This window comes from Procambarus clarkii, chromosome 81 (genome assembly GCF_040958095.1).
Source record: "Procambarus clarkii isolate CNS0578487 chromosome 81, FALCON_Pclarkii_2.0, whole genome shotgun sequence".
NCBI classification, from domain to species: domain Eukaryota; kingdom Metazoa; phylum Arthropoda; class Malacostraca; order Decapoda; family Cambaridae; genus Procambarus; species Procambarus clarkii.
Genome location: NC_091230.1, coordinates 20,412,299 through 20,427,377, shown reverse-complemented (window position 1 = coordinate 20,427,377; position 15,079 = coordinate 20,412,299). Strand labels below are relative to the sequence as shown.

General features: G+C 40.4%; 1 protein-coding gene across 1 annotated transcript in view; it reads right to left on the bottom strand.

The window, feature by feature from the left end:
- Positions 1-13,482: 13,482 nt before the first annotated feature.
- LOC138358083 (uncharacterized) overlaps positions 13,483-15,079 on the bottom strand; it is a 3,686-nt gene continuing 2,089 nt past the window's right edge. Inside the window, exon 2 of the mRNA XM_069315560.1 lies at positions 13,483-13,908. Coding sequence (XP_069171661.1) covers positions 13,483-13,908 — 426 coding nt within the window. The remainder of the gene's footprint in view (positions 13,909-15,079) is intronic.

The following is a 15,079-nucleotide window of genomic DNA, read 5'->3' as shown; positions in this document are numbered from 1 at the left end:
ATATATATATATATAGTAATATATATATATATATATATATATATATATATATATAATTTTTTTTTACCTAGAAGGGGTACCCCCTCTGGTGCAAGTGTAGGGACCCATAACTTCGGAGAAGAAAATAAAGAGTACTCAGAGAAGATCTTGTGGATCCTTACTGAACACTTTGATATTTTCTTCTCCTACCACCCCTATTCTTTTGGTATGTGTGTATATATATCTAACTTTATTTGAAAATGTCATTACACACAAAAAAGTTACAACATTGGTTACATATATATATATATATATATATATATATATATATATATATATATATATGGTACATTAATATATAATATATATATAATGTATACATATGTATTTGAATATGACAGAAAAGGTTAGATCGTTGATTCTAGCACAATTCTCCTCTATATTTCTTAAGTTCTTCTTTACTGGAGAAAGAAAGTTGAAAACCAAATGTTAATTTTAATAGTTTTAAATGGCCTGACGATAAGAGGGGCGTCTCATTAACGCAGTCAACGCTCAATTTCATTCACTCTCTTAAGAAATATGAACAGTAGTAGTTATCATCAACCATCACTTTCAAATAAAAGTATGCAAATTATTAAAAAATAAATATGGTTTATTTAGAAGGCGTTTCGAGAGGGTTGGTACGCCTGTCAGCGCGGGTTACCAGCTGACGGCTGAACAACAAGCCGCTGTGAGCTATTTTTTTTTTATTTACCGCAATTATCGCCAAAAGATGGACAGTTTCCAAGAAAATAGTTGTCAGTGTCAACGTGGCTTAAGTCCGCAGTGTTCTAGAGACCGTTTATCGCCACAAACTTGGACAGGAAACTTGAAAAATCAAGGAAATAAGTGAGGAGGTGGCGGAGGGTCGCCGTCGACTGCTCCAATTCTTCCCTGGGATGAAGGTAAGTAACCATATATATATATATATTATATATATGTGTGTGTGTGACTTACACACACCCGTATTTCCTAACATTTAGGCAAAATAATTTATTTGGAGACCAAATGTATGACTGTAAGGTTTGCATAAGTTAAGATGTTAGGCCTACATAAATTAATCTGTTAGGTCTATATAAATTTAAATTAAGCTGTTAGGTCGACATTAATTAGGCTGTTAGGTCTACATAAATTTGAATTAAGCTGTTAGGTTTACATAAATTTAAATTAAGCCGTTAAGTGTACAGTAAATAGACGGTTTGGTCTTCATAAATTTAAATTAAGCTATTAGGTCTACATAAATTTTAATTAAGCTGTTAGGTTTAAATAAATTAAGTTCTTAGGACTACATAAATTAAGCAGTTAGGTCTACATAAATTAAGCCGTTAGGTCTACATAAATTAAGCTGTTAGGCCTACATAAATTAAGCTGTTAGGTCTACATAAATTAAGCTGTTAGGTCTACATAAATTAAGCTGTTAGGTCTACATAAATTTTAATTAAGCTGTTAGGTTTAAATAAATTAAGTTCTTAGGACTACATAAATTAAGCAGTTAGGTCTACATAAATTAAGCTGTTAGGTCTACATAAATTAAGCTGTTAGGTCTACATAAATTAAGCTGTTAGGTCTACATAAATTAAGCTGTCAGGTCTACATAAATTAAGCTGTTAGGTCTACATAAATTAAGCCGTTAGGTCTACATAAATTAAGCTGTTAGGTCTACATAAATTAAGCTGTTAGGTCTACATAAATTAAGCTGTTAGGTCTACATAAATTAAGCTGTTAGGTCTACATAAATTAAGCTGTCAGGTCTACATAAATTAGGCTGTTAGGTCTACATAAATTAAGCCGTTAGGTCTACATAAATTAAGCTGTTAGGCCTACATAAATTAAGCTGTTAGGTCTACATAAATTAAGCTGTTAGGTCTACATAAATTAAGCTGTTAGGTCTACATAAATTAAGCTGTTAGGTCTACATAAATTAAGCTGTTAGGGCTACATAAATTAAGCCGTTAGGTCTACATAAATTAAGCCGTTAGGTCTACATAAATTAAGCTGTTAGGCCTACATAAATTAAGCTGTTAGGTCTACATAAATTAAGCTGTTAGGTCTACATAAATTAAGCTGTTAGGGCTACATAAATTAAGCTGTTATGTCTACATAAATTAAGCTGTTAGGTCTACATAAATTAAGCTGTCAGTGCTACATAAATTAAGCTGTTAGGTCTACATAAATTAAGCTGTCAGTGCTACATAAATTATGCAATGTAGGCTCATTGCAAATTTATTTTTCGTGTTTATTAGTTTCTATCGTATGGTTGAACAGCCTCGTCAGTATACATTGTCCTCATCTGGTGAACGCCATGTATCGCGTCACCTAAATACCGGATTACCGCCGCGAGCTAACTGATTAAAGTGAGTTAATTATCTCAGGTAGTTTAAGGGGACGGGTGAGGGGACACGGAGGAGAGGGGAGGGGGACATGGATGTTGGGGGTGGACACACACAATAATTGACAATACTGCCACAGCTCCAGTGCGGCTTAACTGTACACTTCTCTGTCAGTTTAGCTTGTATGATAACCTAGATCACATGAAACGTAGAGGGTTTGGATAAAGACGAACACACACACACTAGACCAGGACAGTGTGTGGAACTCATTTGTTAAATGCCCATCTGTAGCCAGACTCCTAGCTTTTGTCTAATCATCGTCTAATTTTGTCCAGCGCTCGTACAGAACTCACAAAAGATATCACCACCTGTTGCACAAACACAAACTCATCTGTTACCAGTATACTTTCGTCAAGGCCACGTACACAAGCTGAGAGTTGTGCTATACCAGCTACAAATATACTTGTATCAATTGCAATAGAAAATGCAATAAAAGTCTTTTGATTCTCAGAATTAAATGTTAGTATTACCTGACAATTCACTGATCCTTTTTGTAAGCTGTGTATGTATGTTGAGTGACTTAGGATTGCAAAAACTTACCGTTTCTCCGGGCAAATAGCCAATGAAGCTCTTAGCGTGCGTTTATATTCAAGTTCCCTTCTGTGAAAGACTTCCATGACAGTCTGTTTCATGAGCAATCATGTAGCTGTGCTTTAAATAACTGCGTCACTGACTTGAAAAGGTTTAATTGCTTACTACTGTTTTTTTAAGACTGTTCACATTCATTAATTTCACCGTCACGTGATTTGCTAATTATGTATTTAACATACTTGTGGCTATGCGTAGCTTCGTAGTGACTATAACAACTTGTATTTATTGGCAACAAACTACTTGGCACTTTACAAGTAAAACTTGTTGATTTTCCTTTCATTTCAGCAATGTACAAAATTCTCCAGCACGACCCGACGCTCTTCACTAATTGTTCGTTTCTTTGATAACATGTTCACGAGTTCAAAATAAATAACACTGAACACTGCTTCTTATAATTGTCAGGCGCCAACTGCCTCGAACAACTCCACATGAACAGTATCCGAAGTGAGACTGACACTGTCCAAGCACCTCCTTTGAAATAAACACACCAACAACAAAATACAGAGTATTTTGCCAACACCTATGTAATACTTTTAATTTAAACTGCTAATTGTGTGCTTAATGTGCGATAGAGGTAACGAGTGGGTCTCGGCCCGTATAAACGATAATGATGACCCACATGTTTGACACTTTTAAAAGATGAATAAGAAGTGCAGGTGACGGAGAAAGCTTAAGATATGTAGAATATAGAGTAGAGAGTGTCCTGCCGGGGGACCCTGGTGGAGGGTGTACCTCATTTGGAGCCTAGTGCAAGGTTCACCGCCAGGGGAAGCGGCCGTGGTGGTGGTGGTAGGGGTTCACCGCCAGGGGGAGCGGCCGTGGTGGTGGTGGTTCACCGGCAGGTGACGGGGTTGGGGTGTCCTGGCGGTGGTAGTAAGGGTTCTCCGCCAAGGGAAGGGGCCGGTCTTGGTTGCAGCGGTGCACGTCTAGTGGGAAGGTACACCTTGGAGAGTCGCCCCTAAATCAACAACAACACCTTGGAGAGGTGTAGTGGTCAAGCTGTGCAAATGTCTGGCCCGGGGACAACCCGAGGCAGAAAATAATCTATGACGCACACGGATGTTTTCAAGGGAGTTATATTTCTTTATTTAGGAATTAGTGATTTCAAATGTAGGTAGTGTTGGGTCTGAAATTGCTCGCTCTCTCTCTATCTCTCTCTAGGCGAGAGAGAGAGACAAGCAGGGCTCCTCGCCAGCAATGTGTAGACACAACAAGCGAGGCTGCTTGTATGTGGTGTTAAGTCAGGTCACCTGGTGAACACGGATACACATCTGCTAACAACATTCTTGTGGTACTAATCGCTCACATGGCTACGTATCCACTCACTCAAGATATACAATACAGATTACTGCTTATAAAAAAGTAGATTATATTATATTCTTTTTATATGCAAAATATTGAGGCTAAATTATAGTTGAATCCTTCGGTAAAATTTCATGATTCGGTCTCCGTTAAAAACCGTTTAAAATCGGACCGTTAAAATGCAACTCTTTTTTTTACCTAATCAGAAACTAACGAACCCAAGCAACCCACCCAGCCTATCGAGGTCGATGTATAGAACACGTCAGTATACGATGCTTTAATTTGTACTAATTCGTCGCATGCTTATTGAACTGCTCGATTACTTAGAACAATTATCATTAGGTTGGTATCAATCTTGGCTTTATCAGCTATATCTAACAGACATCTAATGCTGTTACACGTATTTTTTTTTAATTTTTAATCCGAAATACACAGTTGTAATCTATGCTAGGATTTCTATAAACACCTCTGAATACATTGTAAATGAATTGAACCTCTGCATATAAGTATTTTTTGCATACTTATATTCATTGCGATATGTTCTATTTTTACACGACAGCTTAACTTGGTATTGTAAGGGGGATTTTTTTTTATTAATACATTAGGTACATGTGCATTTGTGCAGCTACCCTAGACTATATGAAGGGGGAGTACAGTGTGTGAAAAAGCTAGCTACGTGATGCTAAAAATCCCCATCACACAGGATGGTTAGTCATACAGAGGCTATAAGTAGATAAGTATGCTCCCGGACGCAGGTTCGAATCCTCGTCACGGCCCTTGAGGATTTGTTCATTTAAGTAGATAAGTAGTCTGCACTGACAGACTCTGGGCTCGTTATGAGGATATCATGAACACAAGAGATTTTTGTAAGGGGAGCAATTGTCCGCTGCCAAGGGGCAGTGGCTAGATAATAACGTAATCCAATCACCTATACAGCGTTATTGATAAAATAATTCGGACACTCCACATTGTTGTGTATGTAATCCTGCTTATCTTAGTACTTACCTTTACGGGCTATTCATGCCCGTGCCACCTCTTGGGGTGGCTTAATCTTCATCAGTCAATCAGTCAGTACTTATCTACCTATCCAAGACCACGGGGAAGTGAAGTCTGGCTCTTTGTACCCAGCCTACTGGTCTTGCTGTACCTGTTGTAATCAATTGGGCATTGTAAATCCCAGACGGTCTTAACACGAGGCCACAACCCACACTTAGACTTTTCCGAATGATTACTAAAGTAATTACTTTTTCGAATTATTTACCAATGAGATAATTATTTTTTTTCTAGTGATTACTGAAATAATAGAGGTAACTGTCAGCCTATTTTTTTGTGTGAAGAATAAAGCAAAGCGTATTTATTATTACCTAAACATCAATTAGTTTAAATTTTCCATCCGACTCCCAGCCTCCTTAAATATGATGCTGGCGAGTAATGTTTAAATTAAAACTGTAAAGTAATTCAGACGTAGCCTAAAGTGACTTTCTCTTGCCTCCTGAAAATTAGAGTACAGAACCTCTCTCAATTTAGCCTAGTATTAACTAGACTAGTTAAACAAACGTAGTTTAGCTTAACCTTGGTTAACTTGACTTAGCTCCTCATAACACTGTCCAGCCAAATCTGACATTGCCCAAATCATTTGATCTCGTTCAAGTGTATTTTAATATTTCCTAACTACACCTGTCCGCTTTTCACTAGTACGGTGTCATGTTCCTTGTCTCCTATGTGCTCATTTTGTCTTTGGCAAACATATATAAGTTTCTCCCTCTCATATGGAATCCCTTAGCGAACAGAAACAATATAGTGGAAATGAGTTACAGGCAGACACTGATAATATTAGTCTGGTGTTGAGTACTTTACTTCCCCTGGATGGAAGGTTTTGTCACGCTGTTATTGGCTGAGGACAAGACCTGAGGACAGGACCTGAGGACAAGACCTGAGGACAGGACCTGAGGACAGGACCTGAGGACAGGACCTGAGGACAGGACCTGAGGACAGGACCTGAGGACAGGACCTGAGGACAGGACCTGAGGACAGGACCTGAGGACAGGACCGGGAGGGACGCTATTGCAACTGTCACGAACTGAACTGTTCATAGTGATCTGCAATAGTCTAGATTAATTTTCATACCTGAAAAATGTGCATACTAGACAAGTGAAGAGGAATTACAGCGGCACAATTAGCATCTTGAGTAGGCTGATGTGGATTAACTAAGTAAAAGTGAGATGTAAATTGACTAGTAGGCTTCTAATCTTGAAGAATTTCCATGTGTTAGACGAATGTTTTAGTTTAATTCTTATTAGTGCTAATGTGCACACTATATATCTGTAATTAATTTGTAATAGCATTTGAAAATGATTTTGTAGGCCTATGCAAATTTAGCTAGGGTAAAATGGGCATAGAGACAAATGCATTTAAATTTGCATTTAAGTTCCAAGGACTTTTGAATTGGATCGGTGACATGCAAATATAATTAAGGACATTTAAGAAAGAGTTCAATAGTAAGCAGACAAGGAGTCACAATAACGTGGCTGAAAAATGTTGACCAAACCACACACTGGAAAACAAAGTGACGGTCCATCTTAGACCACTATCAAGTCGATTGTGGACGTACAAACGAAACGTCGTCGTCTCTTTATTTTCTAGTGTGTGAGGTTTGGTCCACAGTTCAACAGTAATGTGTAAAATTACACCTTTATTACACCTATATATAAGTGTGGATTTAGCAATGACAGCGACGGAGGTCTAGACAACAGCTGTTGCCACATCTCCAGCTTAATGCAAAGGGACAGTGTAAATTTAATTTCAATTACAGTATTATATGAAAAATTGTTGTGTTGGTAATAATACTGTGAGTGTAGGTTATGGATTGTCACTATATAATGGCCATGAAAAAGGGTTAGGTGTCATTAATAATTTATTCACACAGGCAGTTATTGGTAATGAGGGAGGGAGAAGGAGCAAGACTGGCTTCTCTACCTTAGATATAAATGCCAGTGGAGCTGTGGATCTAGAGCCAGATTCACGAAAGCACTTACGCAAGCACTTACGAACGTGTACATCTTTTTCTCAATCTTTGACGGCTTTAGTTACATTTATTAAACAGTTTACAAACATGAAAACTTCCCATTCAACCGTTGTTATTGTTATAAACAGCCTCCTGGTGCTTCGGAGCTCATTAACTGTTTAATAATTGTAAACAAAGTCGCCAAAGATTGAGAAAAGATGTACAGGTTCGTAAGTGCTTGCGTAAGTGCTTTCGTGAATCTGGCCCCTAGAGAGGAGGGTGGATTACTGGAGCTGTGGATCTAGAGAGGAGGGGGGATGTAAACAGCTGTTTTAGCTATTTATGGTCGTATATATTCTTATACCGTTTATTTTAATACACTGTAGTAGAGCCGGGAAGTGTTATCAAGTAATGCCTAAGCAGTATCTCATGTAACCAGAATTTTATTTTATGATTTTAGTAAAAATAAATGTGCCCCTTTTTTCTTTATTAAATAATATACAATATAATGATGATATTAACATCAATTTACTAGGGAAAATACTACATTTATATAGTTTATATAATTCTCAGTAAACCTCATATGTAATTAAACCTCGTTTATATAATTCGCAGTAATTCCATATCATCACTGAGCATGAGCCGTAAACCCCATAAGTTATACCTGATCCTGTCTCGCAAGAACTTCAATATTCTGTCTACTGAGTAACCTTCCTGCCTGCCTATCCACACACAAAAAATGCAATCAGAAAGTAACTTAATTATTGTATTCTTATTTTTTTTAATTTTATGTCAATATAAAACATTAAAAAGTCATTAAATCTACTCTAATATTAGCTTGGTCCACATAAACCTTTAAGAGTGACTGTAATCCAGTTTACAAGAACAACTTTCTACTTACAGAAATAAAATATATGCACATTATTCTCAATTTCAGTACATCGGTCACACCTATTGTTGTCCTTAATGCCCAACATCAACAACCTATCATTAGTAGGGAGGGTCTCATGAATATAGCGATACAATAGCTCACGTTGTTTTGGGGCAATAAATTTAACATGAAGGTTTGCCCATATTACTTGCCAGTTAAAGAGTGGGATATGCCTCCTCGACTCTAGGAACTACATATGGGAACAGAACATCATACACATGTTACTGTTCAGCGTTAAAAAAAATCAACATTTCATACATAAATTGCACAAGAATAAAAGTGAGGTTAAATAAAGGCCAGGTCAGTATACTCTGGTATATGTATCAAGTAGCTAACACGTATTTTACAAAAATAATTCCCTAACGCATTTACACTATTCCTTTGCATTATCTCCTTTCTAAAGGTAACACATAAGATAGCTAGTGACATACGGTACACATTCAGTGTTCCTATTCCACCGTCTTTCTTACCTTTACATAGTGTAGGCCGTTTAATTGGTTGGTATCTACCATACCATACATATCTACAAATGTAGATTAGTTATGTACCTAGGCTAAGCAGCTATTTGAGATTATTAATTTACTTGTTTCTGGTACATTAACACCTATTCGTTCCTGAAGATTGCAACTATGATTTTTGGCTGGCATCTTGGAGTGTAATTTGTAATTTTCCAATATTTTTTATAAATCTTGAATTGATTTAGAGAATTGTTAAACTGGTGTTGAGCATATTAATTTGTCTTTCCTCATCTTTTTAGACAGCAGGAAGTCATTCATATATTTATTATTCAGTACATCAATGCATGCGTGCTTACCTTGAGGTTACCTTGAGGAGCTTCCGGGGCTTAGCGTCCCCGCGGCCCGGTCGTCGACCAGGCCTCCTGGTTGCTGGACTGATCAACCAGGCTGTTGGACGCGGCTGCTCGCAGCCTGACGTATGAGTCACAACCTGGTTGATCATGATCAGGTATTGATCAGGTATGTTGGATTAGGGTCTGGGGCCTCATTGGGAGAGGCGATTGTGCTTTAATTTAGATAAAATGTTCTATGACAAGGACACACATGATTATTGGAGGAATCGAGAAAGTGAACATAGAAACATAATGTTCATTTAATGTTCATTTGTTGAACATTGGGTACGGAAATGAGTTGAAGAATGTAGGAAGAATAGTTTTAGCATAATAATTGTATATGAATTGTACTGGTGGTTGAAAGGGGATGTTCCTTAAGTAACCTGTAGACACAGTTTCAAAGGCAAATACGAGAATTCAAGATTCATACAGATATAATCATTGAATTAGCCAGAAAGCCAAGTGGTGGAGGTAGACTCTATACACGGTTTGAGTGGTGGAGGTAGACTATACATGGTTTGAGTGGTGGAGGCAGACTCTATACACGGTTTGAGTGGTGGAGGCAGACTCTATACACGGTTTGAGTGGTGGAGGCAGACTCTATACACGGTTTGAGTGGTGGAGGCAGACTCTATACACGGTTTGAGTGGTGGAGGCAGACTCTATACACGGTTTGAGTGGTGGAGGCAGACTCTATACACGGTTTGAGTGGTGGAGGCAGACTCTATACACGGTTTGAGTGGTGGAGGCAGACTCTATACACGGTTTGAGTGGTGGAGGCAGACTCTATACACGGTTTGAGTGGTGGAGGCAGACTCTATACACGGTTTGAGTGGTGGAGGCAGACTCTATACACGGTTTGAGTGGTGGAGGCAGACTCTATACACGGTTTGAGTGGTGGAGGCAGATTCTATACACGGTTTGAGTGGTGGAGGCAGATTCTATACACGGTTTGAGTGGTGGAGGCAGACTCTATACACGGTTTGAGTGGTGGAGGCAGATTCCATACAATTGTTGTGGAGTGGTGGAGGTAGACTCCATGAACTAGTTGTAGAGTGGTGAAGGTAGACTCCATATAATCGTTGTGGAGTGGTGGAAGCAGACTCCATACACGGGTTTTGAAGTAGCGGAGGCAGACGTCTAACATGGATTCAAAAACAGATATTACCGATCCCAATGGATTCAGAAGCTGGTAGGCTGCCCCTGTCGAATTTAAGATTAAGAGACAGAGGACTTAAGAACAGAGGCTCATCCCTCTCAAGCACAGCTATATGAACACACAAACATGAATTATGTTCAATAAAATGCAATAGATTCACGCCAAGTAGAAGACTAATATTCAGCCGAATCTGAACGCGGTACATATTAGGCTATCTGCCTCTAACCCGCCCTCCCTTCACTTCCCTGAAATATTCACCAATTTTCCCGACTAAGGGCCGCCCCTTAATTGGATTTTAAGCTTTATATAATAAATACAATTCCAGGAGGCGGTAGTTAATCCAATCACTGAAGTATTAAGAGTGATCAAAGGGAATTGTAGATAGACATGGCAGGGAAGGGTGGTGGGGAAATGTGCGACTCTTGGCAGGGGTGGGAGCAGAGGGACACCCAGCTGGGATTATCGTACACAAGGAGGAAAGTTGTTGTTTATGGCAGGAATTAGAATTTGATGTGATCAAAACTTTTGAAATGGAATTGGCTGGGATTGTTAGCCTACTCATTGATGGAGGGAAAGGTTAGAGGGGGGGGGGTTAATACAGTTTTTGTTTTCTTTTAAGGGAGGAGCCGCGGGGATTAGGTTGGTGTCGAGCGTAAAGTGTATTTGTGTGTGTGTGTGTGTGTGTGTGTGTGTGTGTGTGTGTGTGTGTGTGTGTGTGTGTGTGTGTGTGTGTGTGTGTGTGTGTGTGCAGGTGGATGGGGGCTGGAGTGAGTGTGTGTACTTACCTATCAGTGACTACGGGAAGAGTGAGGTCAAGCTCTTCATGCCCCGCCTACTAGCCTTGTACATGCTGCATTTCAGCTTAACTATTCTTTCAAATTATTGGTGGAATCTGGCCTTAAAGTTGTGGATGGAGGTGGCTTCCACAACTACCTCTTGTAGAGCATATTGGGCACGAGTACTTTCTTAATTAAGTCCCTTCGACTCATCTGCGCTTCCAGCTTCCTCCTGTGTCTTCTTATTCTGCTCTCTCTCAATCTGAAGATGCAATCCTTGTCCAGCTTATCTATTCCCCTCAGTTATATGTTGTTATCATCTCCCCTCTGTTCCTTCTATCATCTAGGGTTGTGAGATATGCTTCCATTGACCCATCTTCGTAGCTCAGCCGTCATAGCTCTGGCTCTATGTTGCAAACTTTTGTACTTTTTTCATTTTGGCTTTGTTTCACAAGATGCTTATGCTCGGTCAAGCAAATGTCGTGTAGATTCCTATCTTGAGGTTATCTTGAGATGATTTCGGGGCTTTAGTGTCCCCGCGGCCCGGTCCTCGACCAGGCCTCCACCCCCAGGAAGCCAGCTGACTAACTCCCAGGTACCTATTTACTGCTAGGTAACAGGGGCATTCAGGGTGAAAGAAACTTTTGCCCATTTGTTTCTGCCTCGTGCGGGAATCGAACCCGCGGCACAGAATTACGAATCCTGCGCGCTATCCACCAGGCTACGAGGCCTCCTATGAAGAAGTCCTGATTCAGTTTCCTAAACGATGTTCATATATAATTAATGCATAATTTAATTGCAAATAACACAAGTATAATAACAAACACACACATATCTATACATGAATGTATATATTATATACATACATTCCCCCCCCCCAGGCTCACCGTCCCCCCCCCCCACACATGAGGGGTGTGCCGAGTGACGCCACCACCCCCCACCCCACCCTGAGATAAAGGCTTATCATCCCCTATCGAAACTTCCGCTAACATCAAAATTAAGGGCGATAAGGCAATCTACCCGCGCCCTGCCGCGGGGCTTCCGGCATCTCAAGAAGCCTGGGCCCAGATTCACGAAGCAGTTACGCAAACACTTACGAACCTGTACATCTTTTCTCCATCTTTGGCGGCTTTGTTTACAATTATTAAACAGTTAATGAGCTCCGAAGCACCAGGAGGCTGTTTATAACAATAACAACAGTTGATTGACAAGTTTTCATGTTTGTAAACTGTTTAATAAATGTAACCAAAGCCGTCAAAGTTTGAGGAAAGATGTACAGGTTGGTAAGTGCTTGCGTAACTGCTTCGTGAATCTGGCACCTGGTTGCTGAGACAACATTTGGGTTATTGACCGAGTCCTAACACCTCCCCCCCCCCCACAATACCTGATATCTTAAGAATTTAATCTACCATAATCTATAGTCTTGCTTGTATTCCACCGGGACGTTTTGGGCTTGTAAACTCTCTGTTGTTGTTGTTGTTGTTATAGATTCAGCTACTAGGAACAAGTTCCAAGTAGCACGGGCTATGGTGAGCCCGTAACTTACCTGGCACAGGAGCGGGGCAAGTAGCACGGGCTATGGTGAGCCCGTCGTGGACTTACCTGGCACAGGAGCGGGGCAAGTAGCAGGGGCTATGGTGAGCCCGTCGTGGACTTACCTGGTACAGGAGCGGGGCAAGTAGCACGGGCTATGGCGAGCCTGTAGTGGACTTACCTGGCACAGGAGCGGGGCAAGTAGCACGGGTTATGGTGAGCCCGTAGTGGACTTACCTGGCACAGGAGCGGTATGTGAACTCTCTGTAACCTGCCCCGTTTATATCTGCCAAAATTCTATTGCTCTAAGTTCTCGAGTCGCCACCGAGGGGGCCAGGGTTCAATACCCGGACGTGAGATAAACGGTTGGGCCCGTTCCCTTTCCCAGCTGTGTCTGGGTACAAGTGACAGGATGAACAACCCAGCGGGTTTTCTTCCTATTGGGGAGTGTTGAACATTCTGCTATGGCGGTGTGTTCACTCACAAGATGAGTGGCGCTGCCCAATAAACTCGCCCCTCGGGGCAAAATTTAAAATTTAAAATGGTGTGTCTCTGTTCAGCTAGTTAATGTGGGGTTAAGCAATTGTTCTGGGATTCATCCTGAGGTTAGGTTAGGTTAGGTTAGGTTAGGTTAGGTTAGGTTAGGTTAGGTTAGGGTAGGTTAGGTTAGGTTAGATTAGGTTAGGTTAGGTTAGATTAGGTTAGGTTAGGTTAGGTTAGGTTAGGTTAGGTTAGGTTAGGGAGACCGTTATAAGGCTAATTACAGACTCCCTGTTGCCGTTAACGGGAATTATGTCTTCGCTAGTTTGTGAGAGTCGCCCTTCGTACTCTGTTGGAGAGACTAATCTTTACTGTTATAGACGGGTTAGCTTCAACCGCTGTCTGCCTGTCACGTATCTTAGCATGCTGTTGTTTATGTTGTCAAGTGTTACGACTGACCGTTGGCACCTCTTGCACGACTGTTGGCACCCCTGTACGTCTGACCGTTGGCACCCCTGTATGTCTGACCGTTGGCACCCCTGTACGTCTGACCGTTGGCACCCCTGTTCGTCTGACCGTTGGCACCCCTGTACGTCTGACCGTTGGCACCCCTGTACGTCTGACCGTTGGCACCCCTGTACGTCTGACCGTTGGCACCCCTGTTCGTCTGACCGTTGGCACCCCTGTACGTCTGACCGTTGGCACCCCTGTACGTCTGACCGTTGGCACCCCTGTACGTCTGACCGTTGGCACCCCTGTTCGTCTGACCGTTGGCACCCCTGTACGTCTGACCGTTGGCACCCCTGTTCGTCTGACCGTTGGCACCCCTGTTCGTCTGACCGTTGGCACCCCTGTATGTCTGACCGTTGGCACCCTGTACGTCTCACCGTTGGCACCCCTGTACGTCCGACAGTGCTGTCAAACATGCGTCAGTGCTGTCAAACATACGTCAGTGCTGTCAAACATACGTCAGTGCTGTCAAACATACGTCAGTGCTGTCAAACATACGTCAGTGCTGTCAAACATACGTCAGTGCTGTCAAACATACGTCAGTGCTGTCAAACATACGTCAATGCTGTCAAACATACGTCAGTGCTGTCAAACTAGCAATCTAACGGCTGTTACGTTACCCAGTAATTTGGTCCATAAATCAAGACCACATTATTTCCAGACCAGTATTTACCCAGGGTATTTTTTTTTAAATTGAATTTATCTAGTTGATATCTATTGTTTAGCCTTGTCTTTTGTTATATTTAATGCTTTATCATGTCATCCCTTACGTTTCTTTTTTCGTAGGGGAATGTAAGTTTAAGCCTTTTAATGTTGAATTGAATGTAAGTTTAAGCCTTTTAATGTTGAATTAAATGTAAGTTTAAGCCTTTTAATGTTGAATTAAATGTAAGTTTAAGCCTTTTAATGTTGAATTAAATGTAAGTTTAAGCTTTTTAGTGTTAAATTGAATGTAAGTTTAAGCTTTTTAGTGTTAAATTGAATGTAAGTTTAAGCCTTTTAATGTTGAATTGAATGTAAGTTTAAGCTTTTTTAAATCTCTTCATCTGAGACATTTATGATTCCTGGGATTAACTATTTCATCCTTATCTTTATAAGTTCAACGAGATTATGGCCATTCTGTTCAACGACGACCAAAACTAGGCTACATACTCTAAATTGGGCCTAGCAAGAACATGATAAACTTGAAGAATAATTGAATATATTGTTGCTAACGCGTCACTAAATATCTAAATCCTAATTTCGTTATTTCGAAATCCCATTATGTATCTAAATCCCATTATCCTATTTTCGTTATTTCGAACATTTATGTGTTGCTTAAGATCGCTACCAATCAGGAGTCTCAGATCTTCGCATTCAGGTTCAGCCATTTCAACACTGTTAAGCTGATATCTGGTAACATTTATCAATACCTAATTTCACAACACCACAGTTTTTCATAATTAAACGGCATGAATTAATCTTTTGTTTTGAAAGCCTATCGAAGTCATATATTTTTTATCTCTCTCTCTCTCTCTCTCTCTCTCTCTCTCTCT